The 26,521-nt window shown below is 34.1% G+C and overlaps 1 protein-coding gene across 1 annotated transcript; it reads right to left on the bottom strand.

The window, feature by feature from the left end:
* Positions 1–18,172: 18,172 nt before the first annotated feature.
* LOC105777591 (cytochrome P450 71A1) lies at positions 18,173–20,063 on the bottom strand. The gene is made up of 2 exons (XM_012600936.2): positions 19,110–20,063; positions 18,173–19,019 (listed from the first exon to the last, which is right to left on the bottom strand). Exons 1-2 carry the CDS (start codon positions 20,016–20,018, stop codon positions 18,405–18,407), a joined length of 1,524 nt encoding a protein of 507 aa, XP_012456390.1. The 5' UTR covers positions 20,019–20,063; the 3' UTR covers positions 18,173–18,404.
* Positions 20,064–26,521: the final 6,458 nt, after the last annotated feature.

The raw sequence follows: 26,521 nt of genomic DNA, 5'->3' as shown, positions 1-26,521 counted from the left end.
GTAAAAAATATCACCTTTAAAACTGTTTTCTTTTTTTATTTCTTGAATGTTCGTAAAAAAACCAAAACCCTGGTACAAGTGATTTGCTATGGCTTTATAGCCATTTTTTCATGAATTTTTAATCTATTTTGTGTGCTTGTCACTTCTGCCTTAATTTTTTTACAGGTGTCGGTGCAAGTGGATGGGCGGTGACATGACCGTGACGGTGACAGACGCGAGGTGGTGGTGGCTGACAGGTCAAGGGTTAGAAGACCCTAGGTGCGGCGCACCTAGGGTTTGACTTGTTCTCTTTTTTTTTTTGATTTGATGCTTTGGGCTGATGTTTTGGGCTATTAGGGTTTGGGTAGTTGGGCTTGTACTTGGGCTTTGGGTATTGGGTACTGGGTAGGTTTTGTAATGGGTTTGGGCTGGGCAGAATATTGGGCTTTACAGCTGCCCCTCTTTGCTTGTTGTCATGTAACGAGAATAAAGCAAAGACTTAGAAAAACCAATTTCGCCCAGCCTCGCCGAGTTTCTACTTCTTTTGACGCTTATCTTCTTCAAGTAGCCTCATGCAGTCCACTATGTCTTGTTGCTTCAATCCATTCCAATGCACTTCAAAGAGATACAATTTGTAGCTTCAATACTCCTTGCAGCAACTTCAGGAGGACGAAATTTATGGTTTTAGTCTGCTCCACTGCAACGTCAGGGAGATAAGACTTGTTGCTTTAACCTGCTCCACTGCGACTTCAGTGAGATAAGGTTTGATATGATACGATCCGCTATCTATATTCTACTTCACTACAACTTTAGAGAGATAAGACTTGTTATGGTGGATTTAATCCGACCTACTGCAACTTCAGAGGTATATGATCAATCGTTTTAATTCGCTCCACTGCAACTTCAGGGAGATAGGATTAGCTATCTTCAACCTATCCCACTGCAACTTCAGAGGGATAAGGTTTGTTACTTCAACCTGATCTACTGCAACTTTAGAGAGATAAGGTTTGTGGCTTTAATCTGCTTAGCTGCAATGTCGGGGAAACAAGATTCGCCGTCGTAGCTTCAATCTGTTCCACTACATCGCCAGGGAAGTAAGATTTTCTGTGGTGGCTTCAATCCTTTTAATTGCAATGTCGGGGAATCAAGATTCACTGTTGTAGCTTCAATCTGTTCCACTGCACCGCTAGGGAAGTAAGATTCACCGTTGCGGCTTCAATCTTTTTAATTGCAATGTCGGGTAAGCAAGATTTGCCATTGTAGCTTCAATCTTTTCCACTGCACCGCTAGGGAAGTAAGATTCACCGTTGTGGCTTCAATCTTTTTAATTGTAATGTCAGGGAAGCAAGATTCACTGTTGTAGCTTTAACTGTTCCACTGCACCACCAGGGAAGTAAGATTTACCGTTGTGGCTTCAATATTTTCCACTGTAATGTCAAAGAGATAGGACTGGTGTCTTCAATCTGCTTCACTGCCAGTACAGGAAGACAAGATCTACAATCTTCAGTCTGCTCTGCTACAAACTCAGAGAGGCGAGGCTGGTGTCTTCGATCTACTTCGCCGCCAATACAGGAAGACAAGATCTACTATCTTTAGTCTGCTCCACTTCAAACTCAGGGAGATGAGGCTGGTGTCTTCGATCTGCTTCGCTGCCAATACAGGAAGACAAGATCTGCTATCTTCAGTCTGCTCCGCTGCAAACTCAGGAAGACGAGGCTGGTGGCTTCGATCTGCTTTACTGCCAGTACTGGAAGATAAGATCTACAATCTTCGACCTACTCTGCTGCCGCTTAGGGATATAGGAATTTGGCTTCGATCTGCTTCACTGTCGGTATAGGAAGACAAGATCTACAATCTTGGACCTACTCCGCTGCTGTTCAGAGAGATAAGACTAGTGGCTTCGATCTGCTTCACTGCCAGTACAGGAAGACAAGATCTACAATCTTCGACCTACTCCGCTGCTGCTTAGGGAGATAGGACTGGTGGCTTTAATCTGCTTCGCTGCCAGTACAGGAAGACAAGATCTACAAAAATTTGACCTACTCTGCTGCTACTCAGGGAGATAGGACTGGTGGCTTTGATCTGCTTCGCTGCCGGTACAGGAAGACAAGATCTACAATCTTTAACCTACTCTGCTGCTGCTCAGGGAGATAGGACTGGTGGCTTTAATCTGTTTCGCTGCCGGTACATGAAGACAAGATCTACAATCTTCGACCTACTCGGCTACTGCTCAAGGAGATAAGACTGGTGGCTTTGATCTGTTTCGCTGCCGGTACATGAAGACAAGATCTACAATCTTCGACCTACTCGGCTACTGCTCAAGGAGATAAGACTGGTGGCTTTGATTTGCTTCACTGCCGGTACAGGAAGACAAGATCTATTGTTTTTAGTCTACTCCGTTGTAATTTTAGGGAGATAAGACTTGATATGATGACTTCAATCCATCCCACTACAACTTTAGGGGTATGGACCTATTTATGCCTAGTGTTTAGAATATTATGATCGGAATGAATCAAAATTTCCTAACTAGATGTGTATGAATGATATTTGCATGAATGCAGAATGTCATGAGAATTATCCATTTTTAATGTTTGGGTTGTCATTCCTCGTTGTTCATCAAGGTTCTATCACTAATGCCTTCTTGTTCAGTCGGTATCTTTGACAGAAAAATCAAAGAAATAGTCGTAATTTAGACTATTCTTTCTCAAATGCTTCTAACCCCTAGGTTTGGTTAGTTCTAAACAATAGCCCTACTTTGGGTCCTCGTACTATTTAGAAACTTTCAGAGTAATATGCAGAACTTCTTTTGCTTGAATATTATTAGTCTAGTAATCGTTATTTCAATGAAAAACGCTTGAAAAAGATTATCAAAACGGACAAGATGAAATTTTGTTGAGAGCAAAGCTCAAAATGAATGAATCAATCAAGATAGAAAATTTTGCTAGAATACAAAATGAGAATACATTAATCAAGATGGTGTATTTTGTCAAAAATACAAAAAATGAATAAAATGGAAATAGTTGCCCCAGATATCGTAGCATGAGCTTCTCTGCCCCAAACTTCTTGAGGACCCTTTTGAACTTGATATGTGTTTAGAAGTCCTAGAAGACTTTGTTCATACCCCAAGATGTAGCATATCTCCTTCTTGCTAATTCAGAGAGGACAAGGCTACCGCATGCCCCACCTTGAATCAAAATTTGAATTGCCCATTCCTGGGTTTTCAATTCAAAACCTCTTTGGTCCCAAGACGCCCTTTATGGGTTTTCACCTTGGCTTCTCCTTTTTCTTTTCTTTTTTTGTTTGTTTTTTGAACATTCTTTGATTGAATTCGAACTCCTAGGATCAGGTAATCCTTACTATCTTTTCTGGTCAAAATCAACGCTTCTATAGATAAAGCCTTCCACATAAGGTCCTTTTCAGTTTGACATCCACTTTTTTCTGAAGTCCTTTTGTATGGGAATGATCTTCTTCGATATCAGGTCCCCCTCATGGAATTCTTTGGGGCAAACCTTTTTTGATGAACTCGCATCATTCGCTTTTAGTACAATTGACCATGACAGATAGCTTTCAACCTTTTCTCTTTAATCAACTTTAACTGATCATATCGGGCTTGGATCCATTCTGCTTCAACCAACTTCAACTTTGACAAGACTCGAAGGGTAAGAATATCAACTTTGATGGGTAAAACTCCCCCTATTCCATATACCAATGAGAAATGAGTTGCCCCGGTAGAGGTTTATTTTTTTTTATTTTTTTGCCTCAACTGAACCGTTCATTTTGGGGCGACATGGTGCTAATCTTGAATAGACTGCAAACTTCTGATGTCGTACCATTGATCAAATTTAATACATGGTCTAATATGATCCCTTTTTGGCATTCCATACTGACATATGATTTTCAAGAATTTGTTGACTGTTGACTTCATGACATTGGCATATGAAGCAACTTCTACCCACTTAGTGAAATAATCGACGACCACAAAGATGACTCGATGACCGCTAGAAGCTTTTGGCGGGATCAGCTCAATGACCTCCAAGCCCCACATAGAGAAAGGCTATGGAAAAGTCATAACAAGAAGAGATAAATGAGACACATAAAATCTTGTCTCCATAAATTTGGCACTTATGACATTTCTTGGTATAACTGATGCAATCCCCTTCCATGGTGGACTAGCAGTACCCATATCTCATGATTTACTTGGCCATTGCAAAATCAATGCATGCGTTCCTCAGACACCCTTATGGACCTTTTCTAATATTTCTTAGCCTCAACAGCATCCACACGTCTTAGTAGCTCAGACATATATTGATAATGCGAAAACATCTTTGAATTCTTGGAGTAACTCAATGACGTCTTGCTTTGTCTTTGTAGTGATACATGCTCTGATCTTCACCTCTTTCTTTCCTCCTAAGCTCATAATTTCCATTGATTTTTTTGTAAGGTAGGATCTGTTTGTCGACTTGTTCTACCATCCTTAACAATAAGGAGATAAGCTATAGTCTCGGTCATCTTCAAAGTCCTGAGGTTCCTCTGGATACATATCTTGCTCAAAAGGAGGTTCTGAGTCAATAGCAGTATCGGTCATATCATTGATATCTAGAGATCTGTTAAAGGAACGAAAGAAGACTCAAAGAACCAATGAATCAAAGGGAAATTATTTGTGTGGTATGAGTATGAATAAAGTGGAAGGAACAAAAGAATGTTTACTAAGACAAAACACAAAGATGCATTTCATTGAAATAAAAAATAGTGAACATGTGCCTTTTTCACAAAAATAGTGAACATGAATAAGAGTGTTTTGAATATTACTCTGAAATGGTCTTAAAAATTACAAGAATCTCCTCCACAGTCACGTTGTTCAGAATGCCTCTAGGGATATAGAAACAAATTCCTGATAGGTTTTTTTATTTATTTTTGTTTTGTTTTTTAGTTCATTCTTCAAAGGTACAAACATCTTTCCTTTCCATACTATCGATATCTTCAAAGAATTCCAATTCTTTATCATCCATCTGGCTCTATACTAGAGTTCTGAACTCAATGCACTTTTGGATTTTAGGAAAATTATTGTATGCCCTGAAATGTAATGTCAATAAATGAAAAGATACATGTAATGAAATGTAATGGCAGATGCATGAATGCAAAAAGAGACGTTGACTCTGATTCAATTCTATTAGAACAACTTTTCTAGAAAACAAATCTCTTTACATAAAATAGATATTTATATATGACCTTATCCTAATACTCAAAGTAAAGACATCGATCCTTTTCCTCAAATCCGTATGTTAAGATCGAATCTTGCGAACTCTTCAAAGGGGTGCCTTCTTTATCTCCTTTTTGCTTGATCCAAGGCGCGACCCATTGTTCACTCGTCTTCGTGATGCTTGTTAGCCTCCTTAAGAAAGTTAGAACGCTGGCGGCTCTTAAATAATCTTTTTCAGCTTGAATCCTCGGGCAACGAAGTAAAGTCGTGCATCTATTCATCAGACTATCACCTTCCCTCATTATTTTTTCTCGGACCATATTCGGACGACTGCATTGTCTCCCATTTTATCAAGAATCTCATTTTCTTATGACAAGCTCTCTATTTAGATACTTGAATGTGAATCAACACCTCTTTTATGATGAAAAATGGAATACAATGTAATGCAATCATAACCGAAACAAAACAAAACGGGTTAGTACAAAGCAAAACTAAGCAAAAAAGAAACAAATAGAGCACCTACTCGGGAGATCACTAGGGTTTGGTGTAATTATTCCTAAGGTGGGTAATTAAGGCTCACTATATGCAGTTCGGCTCTAAAGTAAGGGTATCCGAATCGGCAGATTCCTCGATCCTCACTCATTATATGCTCATACGGACCAAGTTCAGTTCAGGGGAATACATTTCCCTATGGCTGCACAGAGATGAAAATCTCACGAAGACATAGGTACGGATGTATCCCGAAAGTGATCTGCTATCCTGCACGGAGGTGAAGACCTCACGAAGGAAATAACTTCTCACTCCCACTTAAAAGGAAATAATCGAGCGGTTATGTAATGCAATATGCAGAAATATATAAAAAATTCAAACCAATAGAGTGATTATAAACTGAAGTAATAATAGCAAAATAGACGAAACGTAACAAAATGATCGTAGATTTACCGAGTTTTTGGGTGACCTCTAGGGATTCGGTGTGGTTCTACCTAGGGTAAGCTCTTAGGGCTTATTATATGCAGTTCGATTCTAAAGTAAGGGTACCTGAACCTGCAGATTCCTCGATCCTCACCCATTATAGGCTCATACAGACTGAGTTCAGTTCAGGGGAATACATTTCCCTATGGCCATGCAGAAATGAAAGTCTCACGAAGACATAGGTACGGATGTATCCCGGAAGCGATTCACTATCCCATACGGAGGTGAAAACCTCATGAAGGCGTAGTTTCTCACTCCCACTTAGAAGGGTATGGCCGAACGATCATATAAATGCAATATGCAAAAACTATATCGATACTTACACAAATAAAGCAGATATAACAAAACGATGCAGACTATGTGCAACAAAAGGATCGTGAATTTGAACCAAATTTTCCATATTCCACAAAAAGACAAGAAATAATCAACTTGTGGCTTGACTCTCTTATTTTGGTCCCCAGTGGAGTCGCCAAGCTGTTGACACCATTTTTTTGATAAAACGGGGTCGACTTGGGTTTTGAAGAATGAAAACGAATGTGGGAGTCGCCACTAATCTTTTTTATGAGGTGTGATTGGGTCACCTCGTAAAACGATTGTTTTTAATAAACGGTTTAGATTTATTAAAACAATGCTTTAGGTCTGCGAAATTAAAAAAAATAGGTTCGGTAGTCAGTTACGTACGAGGAAGGATTAGCACCCTCGTAACGCCCAAAAATTGGTACCTAGTTGATTAATTAACGACTTAATGTCGAAGGTTGAAAGATTTTAAAATACGATCCTTGTATTAAAAAACTTCGATAAATCAAATTAGCTGTTAAGACCCTTTCATTTCGGAGAGAGAAGGTGTCATATCCAATGGGTTGGGGCATGATATTTCACCACCTCAAAAATGAGCTTGTCTGAAAACTTGTGCAATAAAGTTTAAAAGGATATTCAATTGTTTAAGTCAGATGAAAAAATTGCAGCCCAATATGTTAGGGCACAATTTATCAAAATTCTAAACACTGAATATTACCTTTATTTATTTTTTAGAAAAATTCTCGTCTCGAGAAAACAACGTGTTATATCCAATGCGTTAGGATACAACGTATTGAATTCCCGATAATGAGCTTTTATTTATGTTTTTTTATTAAAAAGTGTTCTCGATTATTTAGATTCAACGAAGAAAATTGGAACTCAATACGTTAGGGCTCAATCCTCTCGAAGATCCCAAATACTGAGTATGGTCTTTTTTTTAAATTTTCTTTTTTACGAATCTGGGTAAAAATTGATGTAATGCAATTACGATAATGTAAGTGAAAATAATATGAGCAAAAACAAAAAGATAAATAAATAAGAAGACAAATATATATATATATATATACATATATATATAAATCAATCATGTATACACAATAACAAGTAATAAACGAATAAAAACTCAAGCATTTGAAAATAATAATAATGGACATGTAAATAAATAAATAAATGAACACCAAGTGAAGCAATTATAACAACAAAAATATAGATAAAAATTATAAAATATAAAAATATATATGTACATAAATTATAAAATATAAAATACTTGTTTATACATATATATATATTATAAAATATATCTCATGTATGTATGAATAACAAAATTTGAAGTTTAAAAAGTATAAATAAATAAATAATAATAATATTAATGATGTAATAATAGTAATAATCTATTAAAATGGTCAATTTAATAATAAATAACTAAAATACCAAGCGGAGGACCAAATCGAAACTAAACAGAACTTTAGGGCCGAAATCGAAAATGAAAAGTAGAGAAAATGACTAAACCATAACGCGCGTGAAAGGAAAAGGACCAAAAAAGGAAATAGACCAAACCCCAAAACGCAGCGCTGCAATGGACTGAAATGAAATCAGTGAGAAATTATGCAGTCCTATTTGAAGAATAAAAAAATCAAATTAAAACAAAGTGCAAAGGTGGAGGGTTTAAGGCACAAATATCCCTCCAAAGTAAAAAACACGCGGATCCTCCCCAAGGTCGGGTCACCGCGCGAGTCAGGACCAAAACGACGTCGTTTTGGCTCCTGACCTAAACAGCAAAACGGCGCCGTTTAATATCCTCTATTTAAAGTAAATTTTTCTTAAAAAAATCATTTTAGGGTTTTAGCAAAAAAACTACAAAGGAAGAGACTCTTTCCTCTTAATTCTCCTATCGTCGGCCGAATGGGCCATCGTCGGCCCCTCCGAAGGCAGTGGTCAGAAGGCTAAAAGTCGGGTTTTTTAAACCCCGCTTCAAGGGCCATCTGTAGATCGAGATTTCGTGGCCCTAGGGCCGTGGGAAGAAGCCCCAAGCGCCGCCTTTCCCGTCTACTTTTGGTGACCCGAAGGAGGACTCTGGCGACGACACTTGTAACACCCCTTACCCGTATTTGACACTGAAATAGGGTACGAGGCATTATTGGAGTTTACTAATTAACTTTCAGACATTTCATTTTTATCTAACATTCATATTGATAACCAATCAAAATCAAAACATTAATGAGCTAACGTTAACCAATTTAACTTATACACGCTATTATAACCAGAATCAATTCATCCAAAATTACAGATAGAACCAATAGATAATGTGATATATCTCCAACAAGCTTCCGATAATCATTTCACTGCATCTAATAATTGTACATATTACCAATAACAATTCAATTTCAATAATAAAACACATATCTATATAATATTCATCATCAAATAACATTCACTTTAATTAAAATTATACGAATATAGTTCATACGAACTTACTGTGCTAAATTGCGTAAATATCAAAATTCGTGGACATTTTGGAAATTTTCTATTTTTCTTGAATTTCCATCCAATCTTGATCTAAATTAATATTTCCTTAAATTTACTAATTTAAATAATAAAACAATTCATTTCATGCAATTTGATCACTTTTTGACATTTTACAAATTTACCCTTAAATTTTCACATTTGTTCAATTTAGTCCTCTAAACATATAAATTGGTCATTTTAATAAAAACTCATGCTAGTTGAATAATCATATATTTTCCTCCTCCTCCTCCTCTCCATTCCACATCCTTAATATATATAACATGCTTATATGTAACATTATCTACAATTTCACATTTATTTATATTCATTCAAAGTTGTCCACTTGAGTCATAGTCACCAAATTTTTTATATCTTGAGATAAAGAACTCCAAATTGAGATCCGTTAATTTTATATTACAATAGACTCACATATCTTCTTACCATAAAATGTTCAGAATTTTTGGCTTAGTCAATAAGTACAGTTTATTCTTTAAAGTCATCCTTGTTCTGTTGTCTGACAGTTCCGACCCTTCTTCACTAAAACTTAATTATCTCCTCATACAGAATTCAAATGATTACCATTTTTTTGTTTTGAAAATAGACTTGTTAAGGATTTAAATATATAAATTTAAGACTCTAATTATTTTTCTCTAGTTTTTTATGATTTTCCAAAGTCAGAACAGGGGAACCCGAAATCATTCTGATCTTATCTCACATAACTTATTATATCTCATAATTTACAATTCAATTGCTTACATTGTTTCTTCTATGTGAAACTAGACTCAATAAGATTTAATTTAATATTTTTTCATCCTCTACTTTCATTTCCACAATTTATGGTGATTTTTCAAATTTAACCTCTCTGCTGCCCAAAAGCTGCTTTTAGTGCAACATGTTAATTACTAAGTTTATAACTTCCGATTCTCTTTCTCTATAATATTTCTCATCACTTTCACTTATTTCTTTTCACTAATATATCAAGAACATAAGACTTTATATAAGAATACTCTACTATAACATCTTTTGCATGCTATTTCCAATAATATCAAACTCAAAAGTACATAAAAATCTTGATGTTCTTACCTTGTGCTATTGATTTCAATCTTTAACTTGATTTTCTCTCTCCTCCAGCTTCTATTTCTTGAATCTAACTTGATATTATAGCTCCCCATAGTCTCCTTGTTATCTTTCTCTCTTGATGGATATGAAAATTCTTTTGATTTCTAAGTGAAAATGGTGAATTTCTGGTAAAAGGATCAAATTGTAAAGAAAGTAAAACTTTCTTTCCTCTCTTCTCTTCAACGTGAGATGCACGAAAAAGATGATGATTTGTCATCATCTTCCTTCCCTTTTATATTAATCATTTAATAATAAAATATTACTAAAAATCTTAATAAAATATTAATTAAATAATATTTATCTAATTAATTAATTAAAATATCACAAACATCATCATTACCTTCTAGAATTCTCTCTCTTTCTAATTGACCATTTTGCCCTTTATGTTATTTTAAAATTACATCGTTGAGTCATCAATTAATTTGGTAAAATTATAATTTAGTCCTCATAATTCCTACATCTATTCAATTTGGTCCCAATTCATCCATCTTCTTTAGTTTCTAGATTATTCCATCCTTAAAATATTTACACTATTGGTCCTTCAACTTTTCATATTTACACTTTAACCCTCAAATTTTGAGTATTTACTCTTGGGTAACAAAACTTTTTTCACTTTTGCAATTTAATCCTTTCTTGAATAATATGTCATAATATACTTTCCAATGTTGACATAACTCAATTACCCTTTTTATCACTTTATTTCCTTATATTACCATATCAGTATTTTCATGCAACCTTCCTATCATAATGCAACCCATGTCATAATTTTAAAATAAATTTTTCCTTGTCGGATTTGTGGTCCTGAAACCACTGTTCCATCTAGACCCAAAATCGGGCTGTTACAACACTGGCACGGCGACTCAGGTATGCTTTCCTTTCTCTTTTTATTCCATTTATTTCGTATGTAAAAAAATAAAAAAAATGAAGAAACGAACCGAGAGAAAAAACCAATCGAAAAAATGTAAAAAATATCACCTTTAAAACTGTTTTCTTTTTTTATTTTGTGTGCTTGTCACTTCTGCCTTGATTTTTTTTACAGGTGTCGGTGCAAGTGGATGGGCGGTGACATGACCATGACGGTGGCAGACGCGCGGCGGTGGCAGCTTGCAGGTCAAGGGTCAGAAGACCCTAGGTGCAGCGCACCTAGGGTTTGACTTGTTCTTTTTTTTTCTGATTTGATGCTTTGGGCTGAGGTTTTGGGCTATTAGGGTTTGGGTATTGGGTAGGTTTTGTAATGGGTTTTGGGTTGGGCAGAATATTGGGCTGTAAACTCTACTCGACTGACACAACGAGATCAATGATTCGACTTGGTGAAGAAACAGAAAAGTTTAGTGATCTATAAGAATCATTTTATCCGTGATTCTAAGATACAAAGTAAGAAATTCAAGTAGGAGAGTGGAGTAGGTTTGATCACTAGAGGAGACGGAAGAGATCTAAAAGAAAAGAAGAAGAAAACTCAACTAGCTATGGAGACGACGACGGCGATGGCGGTCTGGTGACCAGAAGAGAGGTGGTCTGGCTAAGGGTATAGGAAAAATAAATAATAATAAAGGTTCGGCGCAAGAAGTGATGGAAAAAAGAGATGAAATGAGGAGAGAGATGGATTAGGAAGGAGACCTGCGGTGGTGCGCGGTGGTGGTCATGGCGACGATGGGCGGCGACAGGGAAGAGAACGAGGAGGAAGAGCTATGGTGGCTAAGAGGTGCAGTGTTTGGTGGTGATAGGGTCGGTTATAGTGGAGGAAGAAAGCAAAAATGAAAAAGAAAAAGGTGATGGGTAGCAAAATGGAGAAAAATGGATGAGAAAAGAAAGAATATGGAGGAAAGGGAGGAGGGGATAACAAAGAAAGGTAAGGAGTTAGAGAAATGAGTGGTCAACTTAGTCTAGGTTCAATGAACCACTTCTATTGCAATGGTGGGAAGAAATGGCAACTGGAATAAAAAAAAAGGATCATGTTATGTCAACTTATGGTAAGTTTGACTCTTTAAAAAGGAAAAGAATCCTCCTAGACAAGGTAGCTATTGGGTGGACGGCAAGCTCATTATGCACATAGGAAATGTTTTTTAAAAAATTAAATAAAAAAATGTGATTAAGGGGACTTAAACTTAAGACCTCTAAGATAACTAAATAGTATTAAACCATTAAACCACTTCACTTCCTTTTCTTTATTTTTGCTCTACTAAAGTAAAAATGTGGGATGTGACAACTTTAAACAATTATAATATATTTAAAATGTTGAAATATATGGATAGACTCAGAAAATGCCTACTCGTTGAAACATTGTGATAGAATGAAGTGTTTTCATATTTGTGTTATTGACAATTTATTGAACCAAATTTTTGGACAATAGTGATATTGTGAAATGTGTCTAGCCCATTAATGAAGATTGTATCATTTGGAGAAATACTTTAGGTGTATACGATATGATTAGATTGAGTCTATCTAGTCCCTTGTATTGAGGATATTGGATTGGATTGGAACGTTGATATCTTAATTGTGTTTGCGATATTTATTATTATTCTATTATATTAAGCTAGCTTAGCTGTTGTTTGATAGGAATTGATACAGATCTTTATTATTTTAGCAAGTCTTGAAATATTTATATAATTGAGAAACTTGTATAGGTTATTGTACTAATGTTGAGAGCACTTAATTTGTTCAAATGAGTAACATTATTTGTGAGAGTGCATTTGATTGTAAAACCTTTGTGTTGTGATTTTACATGCTAAGTTTATAGGGGATAGTTTAGTGGTGAAAGTATCAATCTTCTAGGATACAAAAATGAGGTAATTGTCAAGAGTGTGATAGATTTAGGTTCACTCGTTGTAAATATTAAAGATAGTAAATATTTTTTACTGAGTTAAACTCTACAAACTTAGAGCAACCAAACCGCAAAAACAAACCCTATTGTTCCCTATTTTATTCTTTGTTTCACAATGGTAAGTGCCACCACTACACCAAAACAGGCCTTCAGCGGCGTTTTTAGTGGCGTTTGGATAAAAAATGCCGCTAAATATTAAGCATTAGGGGCGCTTTTAAAAAAACGCCACTAAAGATTGAGTATTAGCGGCGCTTTTTGGAAAACGCCGCTAAAAATTAGCATTAGCGGCGATTTTCAAAAAGCGCCGCAAAAAACCTAAGCCGAACACGTCGTTTTTTTATATTTCACAACTTTAGTGGCGTTTTTTAAAAAGCGCCGCTAATGCTCAGGGTTTTAGCGGCGCTTTTTAAAAAGCACCGCTAATGATTGGGTCTTTAGCGGCGTTTCTGAAAAAGTGCCGCTAATACTCGAGGCTTTAGCAGTATTTTTGAAAAAGCGCCGCTAATACTCGGGGCTTTAGCGGCGTTTTTAATGAAGCGCCGCTAATGCTCAGGTCAATAGTGGCATTTTTGCTTCAAACGCCACAATTTTTTAATTATATTTTTTTACCGCACAATTTCAAATGAAAATCGATCCCCCTTCTTTTTTCCCCCCTTCTTTTTCCCAAAATCAATCCCCCTCACCCTAGAAATCTCTTCTTCTTTTTTTCCCCATTTTATTTTTCCCAAACCATTTCTCCCCTACCCCGATTCCTTTTATTTTTCCCCCCAATTTCCCCAAATCGGTGGGCCTCTCCCTTGAAATCTCTTCTTCTTCTTCCTAATTTTTTATTTCCTCAAGTCATTGTATTGACAAAGTGCCCCAAAGGAAAATTTATTTGGGTTTTTATTTTTCGAAGTCACTGTATTGACGAAGTTCCCCTCACCCTAGAAATGCCGTTGATTTTCTTTTTGTTTCACATTTTCCTACTGACCAAACAAAGGGTTAAGATAGAATGTTATTTTACAGTATCTATGAGGATTTGCATATACAATTTACATAAGTATTAGGGTTTATGACATTCATCGATAACCCCTTTTTTATTTTTTGAAATGTCGCTTTCTTTAAGGATCAGCATTTCAGTGAACTCTGTTGGACTTGAATTTGAGATGTGTAAACTGTTTGAGTGTTTGGAAAGACATCAACATGTACCAAAGTTTCTACTCTTTATTGTAGGAATATGACTCTCTTCCGATGAGATCGAGTTGATATAATTTGTTTTAATCATTTTAGTTTTCCGTAATGTATTCACCATCAGCATTTTGCTGAATGTGGTTCTCTCTAATATTTTCCCTTCAGGACTAAAACCTCGATTTCATACGTCACGATTTCATGGTTCTGAGGATGCGAAAGATGATGTAAGTATTTTTTTCCTCCTTTTGTGCCAGTCAATCAGATATTGTAAATAAGTTTTATAGCCCTTTTTGTTTTAGAAAGTTCTATTTTCCGGTGGAACTTTTTCTTAAGTGATCATTTTGGTACAGGATGATGACTCATTCAATGTATGGAACTTAAGGAAATGCAGTGCAACAGCTCTTGATGTTCTATCAAATGTGTTCGGGGATGAAATTCTTCCAACTTTGATGCCTATTATTTAGGTAACTTAACTGTTGGGGATGTTAAAGTTAGAGCATGGAAATTGTATCTATATCTAATATTTATGTTGATTTTTTCAGTGCCAAGTTAGTGCCATCGGTGATGAAGCCCGGAAAGATAGGGAAGTCATTGTTTTGGCTCTTGGCGCAGCTTGGTGAAGGTTGCATTAATGGTCTTTATCCTCATTTGTCTAAGGTAATTCTTCTTGTTCGTATTGATGAACAAAGTTCGAGATGATTATGAGGTGAATAATAAATTGTGAATGTATAATTTGCATTTGTTTTACTTAAATCAAGTTATGCTCTATAGTTTATCGTTGTTTCTTTTGCTTTGCTCTTTCTTTATTTTCTTTTCCATGTTGTTGAACTAATAGAAAAACATATTTATGTCTGCAGATTGTGGCATTTTTAACACATGGAGTTGGTATGTCTATTTCTTTAAAATCTTATGAATATGATTTTGTTTTAATTACTTGTATTTGCAACAAGAGATTTTTACAATATGTTAGAATCTCTTCTCTTTTTTTTTTCTTTAAAAAATCAATATATTTTCATGTTTCAAAAGAAATGTGATAGCTTCCCTTCTCCAGGAAAATAGAAACCTTCTAGTCAAAAAGCAACAGATAAGTTGGAGTGTGTTTCAAATAATTCAAATGTCAAATTCTTTAGGATTGATCTACAGAATAGTTCTCAGGTCATCCTTATATCCTGGATTCCAAAAGTGTTAACGTGGATTTTTCTTTCTTGATGTTATAAATATATATGTTATTCAATAATTTTTTAAAGGACCTGGATTTATGGTATATCTTTCCCTTTCCACTAATTTCTTCTACTTTAATTGTTACTATGAGTGTTGTATGCATATGCTGTTTTTTTCGTCTTTCTTTATTTTCCAGGGGGAGCTGGATTCAGTGCTTCTAGGCTCCCAAAATCACGAGGATTAGGTGCTAATCACTAGATGCCATGCATAAAAATGAATATACAAAAGGCAACCTTCAAATAGAACTATTTCTCAGGTTAGTTCAATGCATTTGTAGTTATTTTTTATTTAGCAAATCGTAACATTCACCTCACTAACTTTTATGGTACGTTTAGAAGTAATAAAAGCTTCATCCATTTGGATCTTTCCTAGTTTACCATATATTTCCCATTGGAAGCTTTCTGGTATTGTTCATGGAGGGAAAACCCCATGATTTGTTGTTAACTTTCTAGGATGGAGACATGGTGGCAAAAACATGAAATGACTTGCTATGTGCATTAAGAAGCCCTTCAAGGCTTACTTTTGGCATGGTTTGTGAGATGTGGGAGCTTTAAACCACTCTATTTTTGAGTGCTTTTCCATGTGACAGAAAATGTGAAAATCGTTGTTGCTGTTTCATTCACATAATTTACGTTCTTTTAAATTGTTAGTTTTATTTTTGGAATTGGTAAGATGTGTGCATCATGGCCTGTATGATATACCTTTCATTCTTTATGCATCCAATCAGAATATAATTTATTTATGTAGCTAAGCAAATGGTATAGAAGACAGGCTTAACAACTCACCTTTAACAATAAAAAATGCCATATGATTGAGTCACATTACCTTCTTTTTGGTGCTAAATGATATTGCTATCTTGGTTTGACCAAAACAAGGCCATTAATGTTAAAAAATGATGGTTAAAATTTGAGTTTTCTTTGCTCATAAGGTGGTGGGTAGAGAGCTAGATTTAAGCTTTACTAACCCTAGTTAACTTGTTGAGAGTCATTCCAACACTATGTCCGCTATCCTTTTAGTTAATTAGACTGTATGTACTATATTTAAAAATAGGTAAAAAATATACACAAATACACAAATTAAAGAAATATTTTTAAAATTTTAAAATGTTAGAAATTTCAAAACAATTGTAAAAATAATAGAAGCTATAAAACATATCAAAATTATGAATTTTTTAAAATTTATAAAAGAATATATAAAAATCGTTAGAGATTGTAAAAGATTGTACAAAAAGTTATTAAAAATTTAGAAAACAAAAAACTTGTTGTATCCTATAAGAAAGTATATCCTCGTTAATTACAATTAGAACGTTAAAAATTTGGTATAAAAATTGTATATAGCTAAAAGTACAGTCAATTTTATAAATCTTATTTTAAAATATTTAGTAATAATTGAATAAATTTCCATATTAAGTTTTGAAGATTTTAAACAAATCAATTTTAGTACTTTACTAATATTTCTAGTAGCATGTTCATTCGACTTGGTTTCTTATTTAATGTATAGTGTAAGCTTTATTCATCTATTTATCATGGTACATATGTTCTTTCTGTTTTATATTAAAGTTCTTTAGAATAATTGAACACTCGACAATAGTGGTAGACACACGAAAAACATGATATTTTGAATATCATGTTCACAGATCATGGAAAATTCTTTATACATTATCATCACTGATGGTACTTACAGAGGGTTCTGTTTCCCCACCGCTTTAAATATTTTGTTTGTTCTTCAAGCATTTGGATTTGATAATTTCACTGATATTGCAAATTTCCATCCTAAGTTTGAAATTTCACTGCTTTAAGTATTTTGCTTGTTCTTCAACTTGTAATATACTCGGTAACATTTTGATGGTACTTAGAATAATAATGCATAATGGTCATGTTCTGTCTTTTGTAGGTTACTTGTGTTGAAGAAGAAGTCATCTTTGTCCTGTGAAGCCTACATTTTGCTCTATGCTAAACAGGGTATACCTTGGTTTTCAACTGCAATAGAAGTGCAAAAGCCTTGTGTAGACCCTGGAATTTCTGATTCTTCACCAAAGTCCTAGATGACATAGACTTTGCCTCCAATCTTGAGGTGGAAAAGAGTGCCAATTGCAGCGCCAATGAAACTAAAGATGTTGCTGATAGAGCTTGAACTTAATTCTCTTGCGATGTGTATAGTCATAGGCAGGTTCAACTAGTCAGTTTGTTTCTCATATGTATTATTTATTTTAGTTTTTATTCTAAATTTTTATTTTTACTTTAATATTTATGACAATTTGAGTTCTAACTTTTGGATTTTAATTGTGTTATTAATTTATTATTTTAAATTCTAAAACTAAATTTATTAATTTTTATATTTAGTTTTAAAGTTAAAATTTTCATAGAAAATTTAATTTAAATAATATTTTTTATTTATCCTTAAAAGTATATTTAAAGTTCAAATTTAAAAAATAAAACATAATATAATATTTATCATAAAAATAAATATTATTTGATTAAAATAATTTTTTTAAAAGGTTATGTTTTTAGCGACGTTTTTTTGAGAAGCGCCGCTAAAGATTTGATCTATAGCGGCTTTGTGATAAAAAGCGCTGCTAAATGTCATGGTCTTTAGCGGCGTTTGTGAGAAAAGCGTCGCTAAATGTCTTAGTCTTTAGCGGCGTTTGTGGAAAAATGCGCCGCTAAAGGTCTTGGTCTTCAGAGGCGTTTGTGGAAAAAGCGCCGCTAAAGTTAGCGACGCTGTCATTAGCGCCGTTTTTTGCGGCGCTTCTCAAAGCGCCACTAATACTTTTAGCGGCGCTAAAAAACGCCGCTAAAGGCCTAAAAAAGCGCCGCTAAAAGCCTGTTGGTGTAGTGCACTTCCGTAAGCACTTATTGTGTGGTTTAGCTTGTGTTTGCAACTACTTTAAGGTCAAAACAAAAGTTTTATCTTTCATTTCACATCGTACGAATTTGTATAATTTTACTTGTACTATTGAAACTGATTACTAGCACGATATGAATTTCTTGAGCAATATCAGTCCAACAACAAGAGCCAACGATAGCAATATTATCTTCTCCAAAGAAAAGAAAGTGATAAAAGCCTAAAATCGTAGCGCTCGCGCGCGCGCGCGCACACACACATATATATATATATCTAAAAAGAGAAATGAGATAGAGGTAGAAGATGAAGAGGGGTTTTCTTGGTGACTGTGAGGCCGAAGAGTTCAGTCATGTCCAAGTTCTCAGCAATTTCACCAGCAGGTAACTTCCAATCAAACCAATAGAGAAGGTTGGCCATCACATACTCAATAGCAGCAACTGCAAATGGTATCCCAGGACATCTCCTTCTTCCGAAACCAAATGGGATGAGCTGGAAATCTTGACCTTTGAAATCAATGGAGCTGTTCTCGAACCTCTCTGGGATGAAATCTTCTGGATTTTCCCACCATTTTGGATCTCTCTGAATGGCCCATGCATTGATCAGGACTGTGGTATCGGAAGGAATGTCATAACCTCCCAATTTAACACTTGAAGATGTTTGTCGAGGGAGCAGAAGAGAACCAGCCGGATGTAGTCTTAAAGTTTCTTTGAGTACACACTTTAAGTATTTCATTTTACTTACATCTTCCGCATCCACCCTTAACTTGTTTCCCACCACATTTCTCACCTCTTCTTGGACCTTTTTCATTGCATTTGGATGCTTTAAAAGCTCAACCATCATCCACTCTTTTGTGGCTGTAGAATTATCACTTCCTGCTACAAACATGTCCTGAGATTATCAAAAGTAAACACTTCAGATTAAATCAAGGCACAGAAAAGGACAAAAAGAAAAAGAACGAAAACAATGTTGAATAGTAACCAGTAAGATAGCTTTGATGTTGTCTTGAGTGAGGTCCATCTCATACATGCCATCCTTTTGGAGTTGCATAAGGATAGATACAAAGTCCTTTTTATTGGAAACTTGGTGATCAGTTTCAAAAACTTTATGCTCCTGAATTACTTGATCAAGGAATGCATCCAATTCCGCAGAGACTGCTTTCATACTTGGAATACATCCAGTAAGCACATCAACCCACCTCAAGTAAGGAAACATATCGCCAATACAGGAACTAGTGAAGAGAATCGACAACATTTTAGCTAACTCCCCAAACTTGGTGCACCCATCTTCTTCTTCAGTTGTGTGACTAAGAATACATCGAGAAACTATGTTACTCGAAACGAACATAAGCATGTCTGTCATATTTATAGACTCTCCTTTCAGACAAGCACTGCGGATTTTGTTGATAAGAAGTTCAACTTGTTCATCTCTGACAAACTGAAATGAGTGCAAGCTTTGGTGGCTAAAAAGCTCAACAACACTGATCTTCCTAACTTGTTTCCAGAACTTATTGTTGGGTGCAAAAGCCATATCGCCGGCTCCGTAGAACAAGATATCTATAGCTGTGGTCCTTGGTCTGTTGGAGAAAACACTGTCATGGTTCTGCACAATTTCTCTAACAATGTCGGCTGATGAAACCACTACAGTTGGGTTATACCCCAATTGTAGAAGTAGGAGAGAACCATATTTCCTAGAGAGGTCCCGGAGAGAACGGTGGGGAAGTTTGCCAAGCTGATGGATGTTGCCAATAAGTGGTAGCATTGGAGGTGATGGAGGCAAATTCAGGGTTTTCCTTTTTGCTAGTTTAAGCCAAATTAACAAGGAGAAAAGGAGAATCAGAGATGAAAACAAAAGATTGATGGAAAGTTTGGTTAGGTTCAGGAGCTCCATTTCCAAATCTAATGATAAAATGCATTCACTACTTTGCTCCTTTTTTATAGCCTACAAATGCTTGCATCTCTTGTAGCTTTATTTTCACCCATCGTCTTGGCATCTTCTACTAACAAAAACAATTGTCGATTTCAAATGAATAAAATATTTTTAAAAAATCCAAATATTTATTTATGGATATCATGTTTTATTGAAAGAATAATAACATTTACAATCCACCCCACTGATTTAATTCTTTGTTGTAATTTTCAATAAAATTCTATTTTTCTTTTCAAAAATTAGAAATGAAAATAATTCCTTTTTATATTAAACATAGTTTTAGTTTACTTAAATTTTAATTTACATAAAAAATATTACTGTATAAAATTACTCCCCATATATATTACCTTAAAATATGTAAAGTAGAGATCAGTATTAATAAGAAGAAAAGGTGAAATTAAAAAAACGTGAGTTAAAACAATATTTAAAAAAAGCACTAAGAAAAGGAAGTGATTGGTGGGACGTTGCATGGTTGGTTGAGAAAAAGCCAAGATTTGGTAGACTTCGGTGGAAGCATACGTGTTATTATATTTCCATGCATTTTATGATTGGTTATGTTAGATATTATAGGATTCGTTTTCCAATTTCCAAATTCATCCTTAAAAATAATTAAAGTAATTTAAATTCATCAATTAAACATAATTTAATCACGATTTAATGTTTTTCATTGATGGTGCGTAATTTTATTGGTATAATAACAAATTCAACCTTCAATATTTACATATTTTCTCATTTTGGCCTTAATTAAAAATCAATAAATTTAGCTTAAGCATTTACACATGTATACAAATGTTACGAGATAAATTTATTAAATTAGTACTAAATTAATAGGATGTGTAAATTTTGAAGGCTAAATTTATTATTATACTAATCAAAATCATGTATGATAGAAAATATTAACATCGTGGAGACTAAATTAGACAACATCTTCCTTTAAATTGAATTGTGAATTCATAATTATGTTAAATTTCATTTATCTTTATTAAAAATGGAATGTGGTTTTAATTGAGTAATTTGAATTTTGTTTATCTTTTAAATAAAATATATTTCGGTATTAATTGAAGATTTTCAAAGATATTTTTCTTTTGAATAAAATATGGTTTACTCTAAAAGATGTACATAAATAAAATTTTGTTTTGTGGATCACATTTAAATACCAAATTTTAACTTAGTTTTAAAAATTAAGACAATGTTTGCTTAACAATGTTCTGACTTTCTTACTGCATAATTAATTCTCGAACTCCTTAAAATTTTAAATTAGTACTAATGATAAAATTACACTTTGACACTTCAAAATGATAAAAATATAGGCTATTAAAATGATAAAATTATATTTTTACTATCGTAAAAATATATAATTTAATTTCGCTTCCTACAAATTTTTTTAACTTTGTTCTTGATTTTATAGGTGGTTAATCGCACCTAATTAAAAAAATTCAATTACGAGTTCTCATTTTAAATAAAACTTTGTATTTTGGGAAAAAATCCATATTTTTCAATAAATTCAGCAATATGATTTTTAAGTTTCAACCTCAAATTAATCAGGACAAAACCTATTAAGCGAGTATGAAAAAACATTATTTTATATAATAAATTCATTTAATAAATTACTTCGAACATTTTAATATAAACTGAATTCATGTTTTGAATGTGATGATGAAATGGAAAATCAATGTTTCATTTGATAATCACTCAACGGTAGAAATTATATTTCATTTATACATTATTTTATTACAATTTCTCAAGAAGTTTGGATTAAAATGATGTGATGAGAAAATGAAAAGACTATAATATTGAGAATAAATTAAAAATATTTATTACGGAATTCACCACCACATTAGCTTTTTTAATCAAAAGCCTTCAAGATGATATTTAAAGGATTTCCGAGCTTTGAAGAAAAAGGAAGAACGGATTTATAAATTGAATGATAACCTGGAAATTTCAAGTCAAAAAATAAGAAAAGAAAACTGATAATCTAAGGAAAGATTGATCAATGATGGTTGGTTAAGGAGCAGAGTTTGTCGACGGCTACGTGTGGGAATTAGAATAGAGTTGGCAAAACAGTCTGAAGCACGAAAGCCCGTTTGTATCAATCCGAGCCTGTAACATTTCGAGATTAAGAAAATCTGAGCCTGTAACAAATACAAGCTCGAGAAATTACCCCCACAATGAATTGGGATGCGTGTTAATACAAGATTGAAATGTGGTGCATATGCTTCTATAAAATTGAAACCATGGGAAAGAAATTACCCCACACACAATTTAGAGTTAGCAGTTGTAGTGTTTGCTTTGAAGATTTGAGTACATTATCTTTATGGAGAAAAATGTTATATTTTTACATATCATAAAATTTTGAAGTATTTAACTAAAAAAGAGTTAAATTTGAGACAAAGAAGATGGATTAAAGTATTCAACGATTATTATTGCATCATTGATTACTATTTGAGAAAAGCGAATGTGGTGGCTGATGCGTTGAGTAGCAAGTCATTGATAGCTTTAAAGGCAATGAATGCACATTTGAAGTTGGAGCGAAGTAGAGTGTTCCTAGCTAAGTTAAAAGTGAAACCAATTTTGTTACAAGAGGTGAAAAATGCACAAAGGGAGGGTATAAATATAATATCGGTCAAGAAATAAGTTGAAGATGGAAATAAGTGTGAGAGAATTACAATGGATTTCGTGGTTAGGTTACCACTCACACCAAAAAAGAAATATGCTATTTGGGTGATAATAGACAAATTGACAAATTCTGCTTGTTTTCTCCCTATTTGAATAAATTATGCAATGAAAAGATATGCATAATTGTATATAGATGAGATATTGAGACTTCGTGGACTGCTAATATCTATAATTTCCGATAGAGATCCAAGATTTACTTCAAGATTTTAGGAGAAGTTACATGAAACTTTAGTTACTTGATTGAATTTCAGTACTGCATTTCATCCTTAAAACTAATGGATAATGTAAAGCCCTAAAATCCTTTAGTTTCTGGGTTTATAGTTGTGTCAAGTAAATAAATATGTTGCAATGGCTAAATGTTAGTTACGTGTACTTGAGGTTCTGTGTTTGAATCCCCTTTCTTGGATTTTTATTGTTTTTATACCTATACTTGGCTGTCCACAAGTAGGATATACTTTATTTTTGTTAGTTTGCTGACAAGAATGAGTCTATTGGTTCAATAGTTAATCATTCTCCTTCCCCTTTACAACCTGAGTTTAAATCTTGTAGTGCTCAAATCGAAACTTATTTTTGTTTCTCTCTTGTTGTGTCATCCAAAGAAAAAACAAAGTATGGGATTAAAATCAAACTCCTAGCAATCTGATAGATAGTAAAAAGTCAAATTTTAATGGGATTTGGTTAGATTATTATTTTATTTGATTATTTCTTAAAAAAAAAGAAAAATATTCCTAAAACTAGTCCCTAAGTTGTTGTCCTATTTTTCCCACTTCTCACGTTTTCAATTTTGTTTGTTTCTTCCATTTTTGCTACTAGAATTTTTCTTTACCGCCTTTCCTCTCTACTTCTTACTCTTTTCTTTTGTGCTATTTTTCCCATCTTCCTGTTATCAACCATGTTCCTCTCTTTCGTCCATCTTCTATACCATTCTGCTTCTATCCAGACATTGAATTTTTCTAATGTCGTCACTAGTTCTCCGTTCTTTATTGGCTGGAGGTTTTAAAGGTCGGTTTGTTATCGCTATGTTTCGTAAATATAATTTTTTTATAGAAGGTGGTTTTATGTGGAGTTGAGAGTTATTACTTGATTAAGATCGGATCGACAAGGTTGTGATGGACTAATTTCTGTAATTTTGTTTAGGTGAAGTTCATGAAGCACTTAATCATCTGAAGATTTAGGTGTTGTGGAAAACTCTTTTGCTTTGGGTGAGGGCTAAATACTTGTTTTTGTATTAGGGGTTGAGTATTGGTTTTGATTTTTGAGATATTCGTATTAAGTGGTCTAGTTGTGAATGTCGTATGCAAAATTAGTTGTTGTTGTGGTGCCGACATTCCTATAGTAACCAGGTGCGTGTTCCAACCCAAAATAACTTTGGAAATTCATAGAAAACTGAAAAGTGCATGAAAAATCGAAGGTGGTTATAGTTGTCACACGACCGTGTGAGCCATACAGCCTGGATAGGTAGGGCGTGTGGGCTAAATGGTTTGGACTGGTGGGTTGTGTGGGCCAACTCAAAATGTTAAATTGGGCCGTTTACGAGTTGGATATGAAAATTTTGAAAACTAATTTGTAAATATTCTATAAGCATGCTAGGCCATGAAAATCTGTGCATTCGCGTATTAGTATAATTTTGTCTATGATCAGTTAAACTCTGAGAAAATTATAATATATATTGTTCTACATCTCGTATATATTTATCACTTATATCTGATTTGATATGAAACCATGTGGCATGTTATGATGTTTAAGCATGATACCATGGTATGTTTTTTTTTACATACACATTGGGGTGGGATATGAATATGTGTCACAGGAAGTTTGATTTTGGCAGTCTAATTGCACTATTTTGGCGGTATACCCGCAATATATTTCTGGCAGCACAGCTGCATATTATCTTAGTGGCATACGACCACATTACAGTATGGTGGATGGATGGGTTCTTGTAACCCTATTTAGTGTAATTAGTTGGACAGAGTTGGTGTGTAGTGGATGGGGGTAGAAATTTCTATATGGCATTGTTATGCTAAGCATGTTATAAATTTTGGTCTCTCTATTCTGATATATGCATCTATGCATGATTCTACTATGTGATTTTGCTTGTGGGCTAAGGCATACACTGAGTTTTATAGTTCAGCCCATTTGCTTAAACTTTTCAGGTAACTCTCAGATTTAGGATTTGGTGGCGCTCGGGAGCTCAGATTGGTTATCTCATATAAAACTTATTAGTAATGTTTATTTTAAAATTATGGACTCTTGGGATTGTTGGACCGTTTTACAGACTTTAATTGTTGTTTTGGAATTTGCGAAGTATTTAGTTAGCTACTAAAAATTTGGCATGATTTCTGATAATAATAAAAAATTAAGCATTCAATTTTAAAATATTCAATAAGCTTAAGAATTTTTTTTTCTGCTGTAAAGTTTTTAATCGGGAATACGCATTTTTAAAAAGCAAGTAAATAAGGTTGACAACACGATATTTTAAGTAAAATGAGTTTTATAATATAACAATTAAAACCTTCACGTATGCATTTTGGTTGGCAACTTTTCTTACCAAAGGAATAAAGTAAGTTTCTATAAAATTTTGGATTTCAATATAGGTTAGGTTTAGAAAATTTTTATGTAACCTACATGATTTGATCATAACATTTAGGGTGGGTACGGGGTGTTACAGACAATCAAAGCGGGTAAGTCAAATTTTGGAAGAGATGTTGAGAAGTTGCATCATTGAATTTGAAGGAAGTTGAGAAAGATATTTGCCATTGGTTGAGTTTGCTTATAATAATAGATATCAATATTGTATTAAAATGACACCATATGAAGCGTTATATAGAAGGAAGTGTAGAACTCCTGTTTGATAGATAGATATGAACAAAAACAAGCTAGTAGGAACAGATTTGATCAGAGAAACAAAATAAAAAGAAAAGCTGTTTAGATATCGATTGAAAGCAACATTTGATAGATAGAAACCCTATGTTGATCATAAGAGGAAAGATAGTGAATATAATGTAGGGGGAATATTCTTGAAAGTTTGTCCGTAAAAAAAGGTTATTCGATTTAGAAAGAAGGGAAAGTTGAGTTCGAAGTTTATAAGACCATTTGAGATTTTGGAGTGTGTTGGTCTAGTAACTTACCGGCTAGCCTTACTGCTAAAGTTGGATAGGATCCATAATGTCTTTCATGTATCAATGTTGTAAAGATATCGATCTAATCCATCACAGGTGATTACCGAAGTCATTTTGGGCTGAAGCGACCTGTACAACATGTTTTCTAATTAACTGATCTCCATCCATTGCCATTGAGAAAAAGACTCCACAAAAGGTATGGTTTGATACTCCTGCTAATTATTCTAATTTGAAGATTTTTGGGTGTCCCGTGTATGCGTAAGTTGATAATGGTAAATTGGAGCCTAGATCTATTAAGTGTGTTTTTCTTGGATATAAGGCTGGCGTTAAAGGATATAAACTATGGTGTCCTACAATTAGGAAAGTTGTAATTAGCAAAGATGTTATTTTTATGAGACTGTTATGTTGCATAAATTACCTCTTAAAGAATCTTCTGGTAAAGACCAGCAGAGATTAAACACACGTGTGAAATTGGTGGAGCTTCAGATTGATCCAGGATCTACAACAGAGTCTACTCCTCAGGTTAGTACAAAAACTCAGAATAGATTTGTTTCTTCACCACAGTCAGAACTACAATATTTTATTGCCAAGAATAGATCTAAAAGAGAAATTAAACCTCTAAAGAGGTTCGGTGAGGTTAATTTAGTTGCTTATGCTTTAAATGTTGCT

Source organism: Gossypium raimondii, chromosome 10 (genome assembly GCF_025698545.1).
Source record: "Gossypium raimondii isolate GPD5lz chromosome 10, ASM2569854v1, whole genome shotgun sequence".
NCBI classification, from domain to species: Eukaryota; Viridiplantae; Streptophyta; class Magnoliopsida; order Malvales; family Malvaceae; genus Gossypium; species Gossypium raimondii.
The sequence above is the reverse complement of the archived record's forward strand: the minus strand, read 5'-3'. Positions and strand labels throughout refer to the sequence as shown.

Bases quoted from the DNA above. Each gene is read 5' to 3' on its own strand.
- LOC105777591 (XM_012600936.2), bottom strand. From the start codon at position 20,018: ATGGAGCTCCTGAACCTAACCAAACTTTCCATCAATCTTTTGTTTTCA. The intron at 19,020-19,109 runs GTTACTATTCAA...TGATAATCTCAG, and splicing joins ACATCAAAGCTATCTTACTG to GACATGTTTGTAGCAGGAAG.